A 15,376-nucleotide genomic window follows, 5' to 3' on the forward strand; every position below is an offset into this window, starting at 1 on the left:
GTCTCTATAGTTACGGAGAATATTTTAAAACAACCTTAAAAACTATTTAAAAATAGCACATATATTTACTTAACAAATGCTTTGGTGAGGTTTATTCGCACGCATGGATCATTAATAATCAATCATTTACTTTGGTGTCATATTGTCTTTTAAAAACTTAATTAATTCTAATCGAGCCCGTTATTTTTAGCAACCTGTATATACAGGTTGTAGGTGGATGTAAAACTGCAATATTCTATAGGAACTAAGTACAAGGTGTTAAAACATGCAGTTTTGATAAAAGGTGTGACAAAGAAATTGCAAAGTTTATCATTTTTTTAAACATCCGTTTAATGTGAGGATGAAATGTATGAAATAAGCATCCTTTTAGAAATGTACCCAGACTAAGTAGTGAATACACTTACATCGTCTTTTATTTAGGCACGACTTACGCTCTATCAGATAGTCTTTAACCAGGCATACATATCCATGTAATTTGATTGGTTGCACACACGTCACGTCACGTGTAATCCTTTGTTTTGTCACGTGTACTGCTGCGGAACAAAATTTAGTATTGTATACCTTTCTAACGCAACGTCACAGCCAAAGTTTTTTTGCCAACCGAGTATTGGAAAACTATGGAAAGCCATAATAGTTGCAATACAAAAACAGGTAGCTACACATACAGTTTGTAAAAATGTCACACAAGTATTACAAAATAGTGATGGATTTGTTGGAAATGTTTGCAGCGGTGGTTCAAAAATAATAGTTTTCCCGCCCGATAGTCCTAAACGAGGCAATGTTGGGTCAAGGCGGTCAAGGTTGGTGTATGGGCCTACATGGAGTCACTCTCGTTGTTTAGAAGGCGCCTTTTTATTTTTAATTCTTATTTATTTATAAATATACATAAAATAGACTGGCAAACTCGTCCACAATTTTTAGCAACCTATATGTATTTTTTAAGCACTTTGTTGGACGAGTTCGCGATTCTGTCATGAACCACACCCAGCTTCGCCTCGTAAAATGGAAAAGTTTCGAAGTGACCTCGTGGTTATATTTTTTCCACCACGCACTAAAAAATTGAATCGAATTGAATTGAAAAAATGCATCCAATTGTATACTTTATTTGAAGAAATGGTATAATTAACTCTCCTTTGTTCGTAACTGCTGGAGTAGACATGTACATTACCATCAGTGTCTGTCTCTCAAAGGGTTTGGGGAAATTTTTGATGGACACAAAACACAATGTCCACAGATTTATATTAAACTTGTATGGTTTACAGACAATGATGGTTGAAAGCTTCCCTTAAAATATTACTTTTTAAGGTGGTGTATAGTTTTTGGAGAAATTAGTAAAACAATTTCAAGAATTTCTTTTGCACGTACACGGCATTATGCGACTCTTCTGAAAACATTGCTCTGTTATTCACATTGCTCTGTGATTAAAAAAACTTGACGACTAGTGAAGCTCCAACTTCTACAGATAAATTATATTACATACATCTTCATTCACTGTGAGTACAGGGATTCATGTCATCGCCAAAAACCTGATCTACAAAAGGTATCGGCACCCTTTTAAAAACACACTTGTGTCGATATTCTCCCGTTGGATACAGTGGGTTAAAAGTTTGTTAGTAACGGTTCACCTGGCCTATCTAGCCATAAGTGGCAGTTCAAAGCAAATACACTTTTTTTTTAAATGGTTCGATGTAGATTGATATTTGTTATACATTCTGAAATTAGTTGTCAATATCAATACTTGGATTGGTTAATATTAAAATAATATTTGTCTTCACTAATATAAAGAATGTAATCAGGAATAATAACAATAAGTTATGCAATCTTTTTTGCATTATGTTTCAGATACAGCAGCATTGAAATAATGTTAATTTTAATCCTTACTATAAACGATGTGACCTTTGACGTCACTCGAATACCATAACATGATTCGCGCGCATACCGCCGGGCAAAACGTGTTTTGGCAGCCAGCTAGAAGTGTGCAATCTACCATGACTACGTGTCTTTTTGCCCGGCGAAACATGACGTATACAGTGTTGTGTCAACAAAGGACGGTTTGCATGTAAACATAGGTCACATCGTGTATACTACAATATATAATTAAATAATAATTAAAATAATATTGATACATATTAATGCTAATAAACATATACTGACAAGAATTTGAGTTGGTTTGTTGGTGTACACCAGTTAATCACGTACCATCAGGTTTTACGAACCAGTTCATCACGCCCTCTATACAGTTGCCTCTAATTAACCTACAAGGAGAAGACCACGGCCCAGTTTTATGGCTCTGCTTACCATAAGCATAGAGTCAGTGCTTACGGAAGCAGGGAATTATGTGCTTACGGCAACCGTATTTCACGGGAAAGCGGCGAATTTTTGCTTCAGTGCTTGTGCGTTATGCATTACACGAACAATGCAAGCGCAGAAATTCGGCGCTTGCACGGTAAGCGGGGAATCGTGATCGTAAGCGCAGATTTCGGCGGTAAGAAGAGCCATGAGCTTTGGCCCAGATGTGGTGAGTTGCCAGTCTGAAGAAGCCACTAGTGTAGTGGTGAAACGTCACTGAACAATTCAGGAGTTTGTTCTCCATCTGTTTTCATCCACATACTGGAACTGGTAAAATAAACATCTTTACTGAAATTCTTGACACAGTGTAAAATATGTTGACGTTTTTATTTTATTTTTGACACCAATCTTATGTCTCTGGACCACGGTGTCAGGGACAACAAATCTATTCTTGGAACAAACTTGTGTCATCATTAAGGATATAAAACAGTTCACTCTTTGTTCAACCATTCATAAAATATGTGAATGTTTTGTCATCTTAGTTTTCACCGTCGACGATTCTGAGCAGTAAATCTCTGTAGGCACCACTGGTGTCATCTTTAATATAATCACCAAGAGTCATTCCATATTGGGTCAAGAACATCTCCTTAATCTCCACTAGATCGATCTGGAAATAAGCAAGAAATTGAGAAATTATATAAACTTTGTCATTATTCACGGTGGTGTCTTGCAAGTGACGAGGTGTGCTCATGTGATCGGGGGGACACCGGCACAGTTAAAGTTGGTGCCTACATGTACAGGTTCAAGGTGCCCTATGCTGCACTGGATGGACAATGTGACAAAGTTGAGTGGTAGAAGTGTATGAGAGCTGAGAAAAGCAGCGATTGAAAGAGACCAGCTGTCGATTTCACCAAACTCTTCCAAACTTAGGATTAATCTTAGGACTTAGTACGACTTAAGTTCCGTATCCATAGACGTAGGATGCATTGAACCGATCCTACGTTAGGACGGGTTACTCGTACACGTTTGGTTGTCAAAGACCAGTCTTCTCACTTGGTGTATTCCAACGCAAGCATAAAATAACAAGCCTGTGAAAATTTGAGCTACAAAGGTCATCAACGTTGCGAGCAAATGATACAAGAAAAAACACCACTGCTAGCCGAATTTAGTGTGCTTTCAGATAGGAATAAAAGACTTTTGTCTGGAAGTATTTTATTATATTAGTGAGAAATTACCGCTTTCTCAAAAACTACGCTACTTCAGAAGGAGCCGTTCCTAACAATGTTGTATACTATCAACAGTTTTCCTATGCTCATTACCAAGTCAGTTTTAAGTTGAGTAATTACAAAACGTGTGCATTCCCTTTAATCATAGCGTTTCATGAAATCGCCTGCAGGTGATGGCAGCAACTCTATGAGTGCGCCCCATTACAATTTGAGGCTGAGGCTGTCGGGGACACAATTAAGTCTTTGCCAAATTATGATGATGATCACCAATAGTTTCAAGTGCCTTTAAAAAGCATTCCCGATAAAAAAAAATGGTCAAAGCTGATTTAAGATAAAAAAATAAAATAAAAAGTTTGTTAATAAAGATGCTATGTCAGATTTTTGGTTGATTTGACCAACATTTTTTGATTCAAAATTCAATAGGTATTTTGATGGGGGTCGAGAAAGTTACAAGCTTTCATTTGAGCCATTGCTCAAAAAAGTCAGCCAATTACTATTAGCAGTGAAATAAAGTGCTCAAAATCTCGACAATATGTCACGTGACCAATTCTTATGTGTTTTATAAGAAACGTTTTAAATTTTTGTTATGGTTCCTGACCACTAAAAGTAAAAGTTTAACTTTTTTTCGTTAGAGCGGGTGATACTCTTTGAAATACCATTCACTCAAAAAATTAATGTTTGGGGCCAAAAATTTGACATAGCATCTTTAAATAGTTATTGGTTTTTGCCCAATAATTAACCAATGTGGTGTGACATGGTTGATGAAAACACAGTATTTGAAGCTGATACCAATAAGCCAACTGAATGTAGGCCTGCTGCTGTGATTGTTTGTGCCCACAGAGAATAAATTAAGAATAAAACAGCAATCTCGAAAATGACAGTTTCTAACTGGACATTTACCTCTGCCCTTGAGACCACGCATCTTATAAGCATCTGGTCGTTCGTGCCCAGGCCTTTCATCGATTTGTGAAGTCGCCCAGCAAAGAAGGAGCATGGATCACGTACACTCTTCACTGTTATGTAAAAAACATATTATGGTTAAAACGTTTTGTTAATCTAGCGATATCGCATGCGCTCGATACCCTGAACTAAAAACAGTTTCTCAATACAATTTTTTTTTGAAATAAATTAGAAATACTCAATCCTTAAACGAGCCGAGCTTGGCAGTAATGTATGTTTAAATCTTGTTGTTTAGTTATATTAAAAGGCAATCTATATGACGAGACGAAATTTCGCCCATTTCTATTACGAGATAATAAGCTGTAATTGCGAGACAATAGTAGACAACATGTAGACCTACTTCTGAATTGTAAAATGAGTAGGGTAGATCATATGGCCTTAGCTTTCGATCCAAATTGGACCTTCTTCAGAAGCATAAACAAGAAGAAGCATAAACACATCCATTTATAGCAAAAAGAGGAGCAAGGATTAAGGGAAGGGATCCAGAAAAAGCGGGAAATTATAGCCATTCAAAGTTACCAATTTATAAACAATTGGGTGGATAAGAACCAATAGGAGTAAAGTGGTGAGAACAAAGGCAGGTCAGTACGAAAAGGTTGATTACTGTCCAGTTACATTTACACTTTACACTTTAAAGTTACTTTACACGGCGAAATTAGGTTTCCTAGGAAAGAAAGTCAATGTAATGATTAACAATAAACGCAACGTCTTACCGAGTGAGAGGAATCCGTCTCGTAAATCCCCGGATGTCTCACTTGCAATAGCGCCCTCTATGCCCTTTTCAGATATCTATGATGATGGAATTAAAACAGTTCATTTCCTAAGTAAATTATGAGTCGTCTGCAATGTTGTGATTATTGTTTAAGTTATAAAAAGGAAGGTTAATGGACGACAAAATATGTTTTAGATGATGGGCTGGCCTTTAAGAAGTAAATATAAATACAAGCAGCATCACTACCAGCAGTCAAGCATTCTCCTGAAGACAAGCAGAGTATGCTGTTCGAAACGTCGATACCAAATCGGATCGTTTAAAACAAATCTAAATTAATTATAAACCAGAATATAAATAAACTGTTTTGTTTAATGTTCTTCTTAAACATTTAGGTATTCTGACGACAAGAACACTAATTTCATAAATTTGACATTGTTGTGATTGAGTGAAATGAATTTGGACATTTGTCAGAGTACCTTACTGTATTCTTCAAACATTGTCCGTAGTTGTGCGTAGCTTCTTGTTGCTAAGATACGATTAAACACGGCCTCGTCCGTGCCCCAGCGTGCCTCGCCGGCCTAGTAAAGCAACCACAATAGAAATGAAAATCATTCAAATTTATTTGTTTTTAATAATAATAATACAAACTTACTTGGTAACGAGCAATGAAGAGCTGTTTATGATATAAACCATTGTGAGAAACGGCTCCCTCAGAAATAAACGTAGTTTTTGAGAAAGAGGTGATTTTTCACTCAGTTAATATTAAGAATTAAGGGCTGACACCTTTCTTTTATTAGGCATCTGCTGAAAGCACACAAATTGTGCAACAGTGTGTTCTACTTTCAATATTCAGTAACTTCAGTTACCAAATTGTGTCAAAATTGTCACAGATTTGTTAATGTATGCATGTTGGATACACCAAGTGAGAATACTGTGTTTAGACAAAGGTGTCCATTGCCTTTATTGTGAAATGACATCTAGTCGTAGTGATACCGTCAGTGTATAATGCATGGTGTTGGAATTGATTTGAATTGCTTTCGTTGGTCAGTGAGTGAATTATACTATTGAAGGCGTACTGTGTACAGCGAATGGTTACTTTGCTGTATCATTTGACACGGACTTTCACATAGGTTTGTACAGCGAACGTCTGATTTGCTATTTCGTTATTGGACACTGGACTTTCACTTGTTTATAACATTGGAATAAGAATGTCTGTCAACTTTCCATTATCATATTGGACATTAGATATTCAAATAGGTTCGTAAAGCGAATGTCTGATTTGCTACGACGATGTTGGACATGACATTCACATATAGGTTTGTAATGTTTATCAAAACTATACTTTACTATCCTACAAAATGCAGAAGTATGCCATTGGGTTACCTGTCAGAAGCCGAATTAACACGGACAAAACGAGAGTAGTCTTTAATTGAATGTAGACTTGTTTTAATTGACATAGTGAAACTTACTTGATTAGGCTATGTTGTTTTCCCCAATTCTGCCATCGAAAATAAGTACAATCGACACTGCACTATAAATCTTTCCTGCATACCCCATTACCAATCGCTCAAAACATAAAATGCAAGTTTTATTTGTACTCGTTGTGAGGACAGCTGAAAATGATCAAGTAATACTTACTTTGAAGATTTCTTGAGCATCTACCTTTGCTTGATCTACGTCCACTAAAGTACCTTCTTCTCGTCCAGCCTATACATAACAAAGGTGTCATACCCAACGTTAACATTATTATTATGTTCAGAAAAAACATCTTGATGTACAGATCTGTGTATAGACCTTTCTTTTGCCCAAGTTTTTGCCAACCCAATTCGGAAAACTATGGAAAGCCGTAAATGCAAATCAAAAACAGATGGCCACAGTTTTTAACAATGTTGTAAAATTAATGTTCGAAAATTTTGTTGATTTTGTTGAAAACAAAACAACTAATCACGAATTTTTACAGTGAACTTAAGTGAGATGACAACTCTAAAACCATGAGCTGAGTCTTCCACAATGTCTCAGTGCGGTGAAATCCAATAGGTTTTATTCTGAATCAAATGATAATATTCTTACCGAGCACATGGATACGAGAAGACGCCTGAAATCCCCGCTAGTGTCACCAACAATATCTGCTTTCAGATCGCACAGATAATCTTTGAAAAGTAAACAATGACAATAATGAGTAATAAAGTGGAGTTATGTAACATCATGAAGCATTTGAAACAAACTTTGAAGTATGGAAACATTCCGTTGTTTGTCGCTTCTTTGATTGACTCCTCTGGTAGGTGTTCGGGTTTTTATTTTTTATTTTTTGGTCTGTATTTTTTTGTGTGCATCACTTAACATGCACGGGTCCTCATAATTATTGTGTTCCATCCGAAGGTCACACAATTAAATAATATCGAAGTCTTTTATATAGCGCATGAATCTGAAGGTACTCAAGGCGCTCATTATACAAACTTTCAGAATTCTGAGACACAATTATGTAGCACCTTACAAGGTGCTATTACACACATCAGCCACAGCCAGGAACACCGGGCGAACCCCTCCTCTTTTCGATAAGTGCACTGGGCTCTTTTACATGTGTTACACAACACACGGGACCAACGGCTTTAAGTCCCTTCCGAAGGACGAAGCAATGGTTAAGTGTCACAGCTGGGATTTGAACCCACACTCTGCTGATCAGAAACACCAGAGTTTGAATTCGGTGCTCTTAACCGAGGTATCATGATAAGAGAGGTCTAAGTTGCTCGCCGAGACTTTTATCCGAACCCACCGATCTGACAGCACACTCGTACACCAAACAACAGGGCCCAGTTTCAAAGAGCTGCTTAAGCAAAACATTATGCTTAACCAATTTCTGCTTAGCCTATATGAGAAGGAAACCAGCCACAGATTGTACAGGTGACCATTGTAGAAGCGTACTCTGGTAAGCATAATTTTGTTGTGCTGAGCTTTTTTTGTGCTGAAAGGCAGTGGACACTATTGGCAATTACTCGACAAAATATATGTTGGCATAAGACCTTTCTTGAATACGAGTAATGAGGAGAGAAGTAAGTTTTCATGAGTTTGATTTCGAGACCTCAGATTTAGAATTTTGAGGTCTCGAAATCGTGCATCTGAAAGCACACAACTTTAAAGGAACACGTTGCCTTGGATCGGTCGAGTTGGTCTTTGAAAAGCGTTTGTAACCGTTTTTTTTATAAAATGCATATGGGTAGAAAGATGTTGTAAAAGTAGAATACAATGATCCACACAAACATGCCTCGAAATTGCGTGGTTTTCCTTTTACCTCGTCGACTAACACGTCGGCCATTTATGGGGGTCAAAATTTTGACTCCCATAAATGGCCGACCATGTTAGTTCGCACAGTAGAAGGAAAACCACGCAATTTCGAGGCAAACTTTTGTGGATCATTGTATTCTACTTTTAAAACATCTTTCCAACCATATGCATTTTATAAAAAACGGTTACAAACGCTTTTGTTTTGACCAACTCGTCCGATCCAAGGCAACGTGTTCCTTTAATAGTGTGACCATGGTGCGACAAGGGTGTTTTTTCTTTCATTAATATCTCGCAACTTCGACGACCGATTGAGCTCACATTTTCACAGGTTTGTTATTGTATGCTTATGTTGAGATACACCAAGTGAGAAGACTAGTCTTTGACAACCACCAATAGTGTCCAGTGTTTTTAAGCAGCTCTATGAATTTGGACCCAGATGGATTGTGAATCTACTGAGGCGCCTCAAGGGCAAAGCAGTCTTACCTTTTTTGTATTGCGCTTTGATTTCTCTTATCTCCTGTGTAAAAAAAGGAAATGAAAAAAGCCCCAAGTAAGTAGTTAGATTATTTAATGCAGTATTACCCATATATATACACCACATGTTAGCACTGAATACTCTCAACTTTCTGATCACTACGAAAAAAAACACCCAGGCACATTACTCTGGTGGGATTCGAACCCATGACCTATGCAATTCTAGAGCAGTGTCTTACCAACTAGACCACTGAGTTTGCCCAGTAGTAAGAGGCAGTTCGAATCCTATATTTAGCACCGTTTGCCGCAACGATTCAATAGATGTAAATTTGCATCGGGATAAAGAATAAATATTTTATTCGGTTTTACCCATACACCTATGGATATAAGCATTGTATACTCAGTTCTTACCAGCGCTCTGTGAAAAAAAACAAAAAAAACAAAACACGCGCATAGTTAGATCATTGGAATAATACATTTTCGATGTATCCTTATTCGCTGTGTCATCAGCGCTTTTTGTGGACATCCCAGTGTTAAACCTACCCACACCGGGTTTACACTATGGTATTGGCAAGTTGGGCCCAATACCCTAAAGCTGCTAAACAGAAAATACTGCTTAGACAATGTCAACGCTAACCGAAAAAGGGTGGGGCAGGAGTCACAACTATGTAAAGTGAACGTAATGTTGGCTAGTAATCTTTTTTTCTGTTTGCTAAGGTAGTTTTCGTGCTTCTAGGCTTTATGATTAAAGGGACACACCGGCTGACCGTTTACCGTTTAAGGGGTGTAGAATCATAAATAATGTTTTTATAGATGGTTCCTATAAAAAAAAATCATCAAAATGTCACGTATTTAGCGAAAAATGATTTTTAAAAACCAAAGCGGCCATACAACAAGCTTCCGTTACACGGACTCTTTGAATGCGAATCTTACGTTAGATTTTTCACCATTATTTACATTTTGTAGCGATAATTTGAATACATGGTCTTTTACGTAAATTATTCGTAATAATTTTGTAAAAGAAAGATTTAAATTTGGTTAAGTAAGTTACTTTTAGACGGCTGAAAGTAAAACTAGCCCGGAAGGTCACGTGATTGTTTGTACCACTTTTTGGTTAGAACAATCACGCGACCTGCGTTTTTGTCTTAAAATGCTCAAAAACGGCTAAATTTGATGATTGTTTTTAAGGACTGTTCTTCTTCATTCCTGGAAGACCGTTGAAGTCATATCTTAGTCTATTTTTGTAGCCCAAAAAGCCCAATTAGGCCAGTGTCTCCCTTTAAGCCCTGAATATTTCACAATGGTTGAGGAGCGATATTAGGGTAATATTGGACTTCATATAGCGAGAGAGGGAGAGAGAGAGAGAGAGAGAGAGAGAGAGAGAGGGGGGAGGGGGAGAGCGAGACGGGAGGGGAGAGGAGGAGGGTGGGGGTTCAAATTCTACATTACCTGATTAGTCTTCGTGCAGAGAATTTCTACAAGTGCTTCTTCGTCCGTTCCAAGACCCTTAACGAGGGAAAAAGTGAAATGATGAAATTTACACTTATCAGGTTATCAACCAAATCATGAAATAACAGTACAGGTTTATTGCCAATGGTTACACGGTGTGCTTTTAAATGCTTAACATAAAACTAACTTTAAATGAACATTACAGAATTGGTTTTTGCTAACAAAACAGTTGCTGACAGTGTAAGCACTTCATGTAATGCACCATATTGTAGCGGCGATGCAGATCGACCGGTAGGGGGCGCCAGCACGAATCCCCTTCGGAGCAACGCTTGCGGCCCAGACCAGCCGATCGTGTCTGCTCGCTGGAGAGGGCGCTCTCTGGCTTAGGTTTCAGCTTCGTGTAATTTTATGACTTGTTGTGTGATTAAAGCTCCAAAGAAACGGACAGAAAAGGCAGTTAATTGTTCCTTCAATTGTGTCATTAAACTGTGTACAACGCAACCCACGGTCAACGCTACAATATACATAAACTGACAAACCTGTCGAAGTTTGAGATTAATCTGCCATCTGGGTCACGAGAGAATAGTGAAAAACTGAATACAAATTTTCCATTGCATCGATGCCAAAATAAAAAATAATAAAGCGCTAGTTAGATTATTTGTTTCTCATCAAATATAACATTTCAGACAGAAATATTTCAAGGGATGTTTTCTACTATCATCATCATTAGAGCCTGTAAGTTTTGTAAATCTGTGATCTTCAAGATTTTTGTTTCTTACCAATTCTGTAACGTTCCTTTAAAAATTGAATTATGCTATACAATAACTGTTTATGTCCATAAACAAATGTCTTTACTGTTACTGATGATGTCATATTGAATTGAAACCGAACCGTCAAAATGATAGAAACATTACCTTTGTTGCTTCGTAGAGGCACCGTGCGTAGTATTCAACAGGTCGATCCATCAAAGCTCGTACTGTCCGCCGAAAATTACCACTTAGTTTACTTTGGAAATGTCCAATCAGATCCTGTCATTATTTAGTAAATAATAATGATTGAATAGTTTAATTATCAAAATTATGGGTCCGGTTTACCGTCCAGACTAAACCGGGCCAATTTAAGGGCCCCATTGTTTTTGCATTATTGTGTCTCTTGTACAGTCTTTTGTGTATATTACTTGTTGCAACAGCACAAACAATTGTGAAATTTAACTGAACTACTGATAATTCAGTATGAGTATAGAGTTCTAACACATATCGGCGCGAATGGGTAAAAACAAAAATGAATTTTCAATAAATACAAATTTAACATTTTTAAAATCGTTTGCAGTAACAGATGCTTAAACACAGGATTCGGACTGCCTCTGGCAATCTCAGTGGTCTAGTTGGTAAGACACTGCTCTAGAATTGACTAAGGTATTGGGTTTGAATACCACCCGAGTAACATGTCTGTGATTTTTTATAATATGTTTTTACCGAACTCGGGAAAGTACTGAGTATACAGTGCTAACATACATCGGTATATATGGGTAAAAACAAAATTAGCTCTTACTTTATTCCAGATGCAAGTTTAACATCAATTAAAAAAGATCGATAATTACTGATGGTTAAGCCCGGTTCATACTTCAGCTGCGAATGCGAATGCGAAGCGAATTTGACGTGAATGTGACGTCACAACCCTCATTTCGCAGCGATATTCGCAAGTGAGCCGAGCAGAGGGCAACTGCTGCGAATTATTCGTTGCGAATTTATGACGTAAACATTCGCTTCGCATTCAAATTCGCAGGAAATATGAACAAGGCTTACGGCCGTGTCCGAAACGGCGACTTCTGGTTCAGCTACGACTAGATCGCGCGCGTCTGTCTATTCCTCAACACTGGAAGGTGCGCTGACTAGCCGTAGCTCAGTAGCCAAAGTCGCTGTTTCGGAGACTTAAAAACACTGGACACTATTGGTAATTGTCAAAGACCAGTCTTCTCTCTTGGTGTATCTCAACATATACACAAAATAACAAACCTGTGAAAATTTGAGCTCAACCTTGTCACATCACACGAAGTGTGCTTTCAGATGCTTGATTTCGAGACTTCAAATTCTAAATCTGAGGTCTCGAAATTAAAGGCAGTGGTTGGTAATTGCTCAAAATAATTATTAGCATTAAAACCTTTCTTGGTAACGAGTAATGGGGAGAGGGTGATAGTATAAACATTATGAGAAAAGGCTCCCTCTGACGTAAATGTAGTTTTCGAGTTGAAGTAGTTTTCCACGAATTTGATTGTAAGACCTCAGATTTAAAGTTTTTTGAGGTCTCGAAATCAAGCATCTGAAAGCATCTTCGTGTGACGAGCTGTTTTTCTTTTCTTTTATTATTATCTTGCAACTTCGACGACCGATTGATCTCAAATGTTCACAGGTTTTTATTTTATGCATTTGTTGAGATACACCAACTGCGAAGGCTAGTCTTTGACAACAACCAATTTGTTTTTATAGTGTCAAGATTCTTTAAACTCGTGGAAAAATATTTCTCTCTCAAAAACTACTTCACTTCAGAGGGAGCCGTTTCCCACAATGTTTTATACCATCAACAGCTCCAAATTACTGGTTACCAAGTAAGGTTTTATGTTAATAATTATTTTGAGTAATTACCAATAGTGTCCACTGCCTTTAAAGCGACTTACCCGACCGAAGGCCGTGACGTAATAGGCTCGTAATTGCTGTCTTTGCGCATTGGAGCGGTGTGCAAGGATGTCAATGATAGCCTTCTCATCATTACCTGTTATAATCAGAGTGAGCGGTGGTAACAAAAGAATAATGGTACTTTGTATTTATTTTACTCTTACCTGGAATGTGCACTGGCCGATAACCCTACCTGTTTAGCAGGGTTATTTATTCCCTAGGTAAAAGTCATTTCCCGGGAAAATCCCGGCAATTTTTTCGTAGTGTGGAAAGATCGACCAAAAGTCCCGGGAATTTACCGGGAAACAAATATGGTGTGAAAAGGTCAATTGACTGGACCTTTCCGCATAAGAGGGGGATCAGGTTAAAGTGACCGAACAGTATGTTTTACTCGTTATACTTCGTGCACACAGACCTATCGACCTACTTGTGACGAAGTGGAGACCTTGGTTCTTTCTGGCAGGTTGGTGCCTTGCCGACAGCCAGTGCTGGGTTTTGTTGTTGCCCCCCCCCCCCCACACACACAAACAAGAATCACTGGGTGCGTTCGTTTAGCTTCCCTGGGTCGACCCCGATGTGGCGTTTTTTTTTGTCAGAACAAACGTGGGCACACAATTACTCCACGTTCGTCCTCGAACCTGGACCCCCCCCCCAGACACATCATCACGTGAGCCTTCCCGTGGTGACGTCAGTGCACATCGGGCCAGCCCCAAGTGACACAATCTACATGCGGGGCTCTTGGGGCTGGCCCGAGGTGCACTGACGTCACCACGGGAAGGCTCACGTGATGATGTGTCTGGGTTTTTTCCAGGTTCGAGGACAAACGTGGGTAATTGTGTGCCCACGTTTGTCCTTGAAAAAATAAAATACGCCACATCGGGGTCGACCCAGGGAAGCTAAACGAACGCACCCTGGACACAGCGCCCTCTCATGATGTGAACAGTGAAAAACACGTTTTAACGTGTTTTTAAAATTACTGAGACAGATTTTGGATATGCCTTCGAAATAAACTGCTCCAGTTGGTCGTTATCAACTGTATAAACACCCCATGTGACGCGCTTTCCTCCAATAGGAATAGAGAAACTGTCTGCGGTATTTATGAAACATGAATAAATTGTTGAGTTAAAACATTTCAGTGCATTGGTGTAATTGTTTATATATTTTTACATTTTGCATTGAGGCTTGTTATTATGGACTGGCATGATTCGGTCACTAGGGCACACATATCCCCCCTTGGACCAAAGAGTGGCCAGAAGTGGGTCATTTATTTTCAATTACAGCCCCCTTGTGGTCACTCACAGTAACTCGAGTAGAATGCACGTGCACTATGGCCTCATTTCCTGTCCATAAGTCTACTATATTTACCTATACCCTGCATCGCCTTATGCAGTATCAGTGAATCTTTCACCTTGTCAAATTCTGTGCATGCCTTTATTGTCCCCTGGACACAAACAACATTATAAACACGAACATTATTGTTTTGGTATTCTTGACAACAATACAAAATAAATCTCAAACAATTACCGGTATTAAGGGAGATGTTCTATTTTACTTCAGTTTGGCGGTTTGCCTGTCTTTGTTTATGGGTATAAACTTAAAAGTACAAAACAAAGTAACAATCTACGGCGTGTTGACCACATAGCCACTGGACACCTCTGGTGTGTGTCAAAGACCCTTATTCCCACAAGGTGTATCCGAACATAAACATTAACATAATTGGTCATCAAGTTGCAATGGAGAATAATGAAAGAAGAAAAAAACACTTGTTGCACACAAAAAATTCAGATGCCAATAAGGCTTCAGGCCTGAAGTATTTTATACTATCAACAGCTCTCCATTGCTCGAAACCAACAAGTTGTGTTATTAGCAATTAAAGGCAGTAGACACTATTGGTAATTGTCAAAGACTAGCCTTCACAGTTGGTGTATCTCAACATATGCATAAAATAAATAACCTGTGAAAATTTGAGCTCAATCGGTCATCAAAGTTCCGAGATAATAATGAAAGAAGAAAACATGGGAAGAGGTTGATGGTAATACTTACTTTATAATCATCCATGATTTCTAACAATACGGAACAAGCAGTCGTTGTACTATTATGGGATGTTCAGGTCATCAAGTCTAGTCAATTCTCCAGGTGTAGACGCAAGTATAGTATGATTATCAATAGTACGGGTAATTGAAAACCATGAATTTGTATGGTCGTAAAAAGTCTCGCGCCACTATTAATATTTATGTCTTGAGATTAAAAAAAAAAAAATTTGCTTCTGGAGTTCAGCCAAGAGTGAAATATGCAGGTTGAATTTCCGTTGT

The 15,376-nt window shown here is 38.2% G+C and overlaps 1 protein-coding gene across 1 annotated transcript; it reads right to left on the reverse strand.

The window, feature by feature from the left end:
• Positions 1–5: 5 nt before the first annotated feature.
• On the reverse strand, positions 6–15,122 carry LOC139952657 (annexin-B12-like). Its single transcript, XM_071951861.1, has 12 exons — positions 15,108–15,122; positions 14,430–14,505; positions 13,067–13,161; positions 11,307–11,420; positions 10,393–10,449; positions 8,953–8,986; positions 7,258–7,337; positions 6,826–6,894; positions 5,664–5,765; positions 5,189–5,264; positions 4,416–4,528; positions 6–2,956 (listed from the first exon to the last, which is right to left on the reverse strand). Exons 1-12 carry the CDS (start codon positions 15,120–15,122, stop codon positions 2,828–2,830), a joined length of 960 nt encoding a protein of 319 aa, XP_071807962.1. The 3' UTR covers positions 6–2,827.
• Between the last annotated feature and the right edge of the window lie 254 nt (positions 15,123–15,376).

Source organism: Asterias amurensis, chromosome 20 (genome assembly GCF_032118995.1).
Source record: "Asterias amurensis chromosome 20, ASM3211899v1".
NCBI classification, from domain to species: Eukaryota; Metazoa; Echinodermata; class Asteroidea; order Forcipulatida; family Asteriidae; genus Asterias; species Asterias amurensis.

What these genes read in the sequence shown, in the direction of transcription:
- LOC139952657 (XM_071951861.1), bottom strand. An exon ending in CAAAGCGCAATACAAAAAAG is followed by an intron (nt 7,338 to 8,952) that starts GTAAGACTGCTT and finishes TACTTTTCAAAG; the next exon opens with ATTATCTGTGCGATCTGAAA. An exon ending in ATGCTCAAGAAATCTTCAAA is followed by an intron (nt 5,766 to 6,825) that starts GTAAGTATTACT and finishes TTGCTTTACTAG; the next exon opens with GCCGGCGAGGCACGCTGGGG.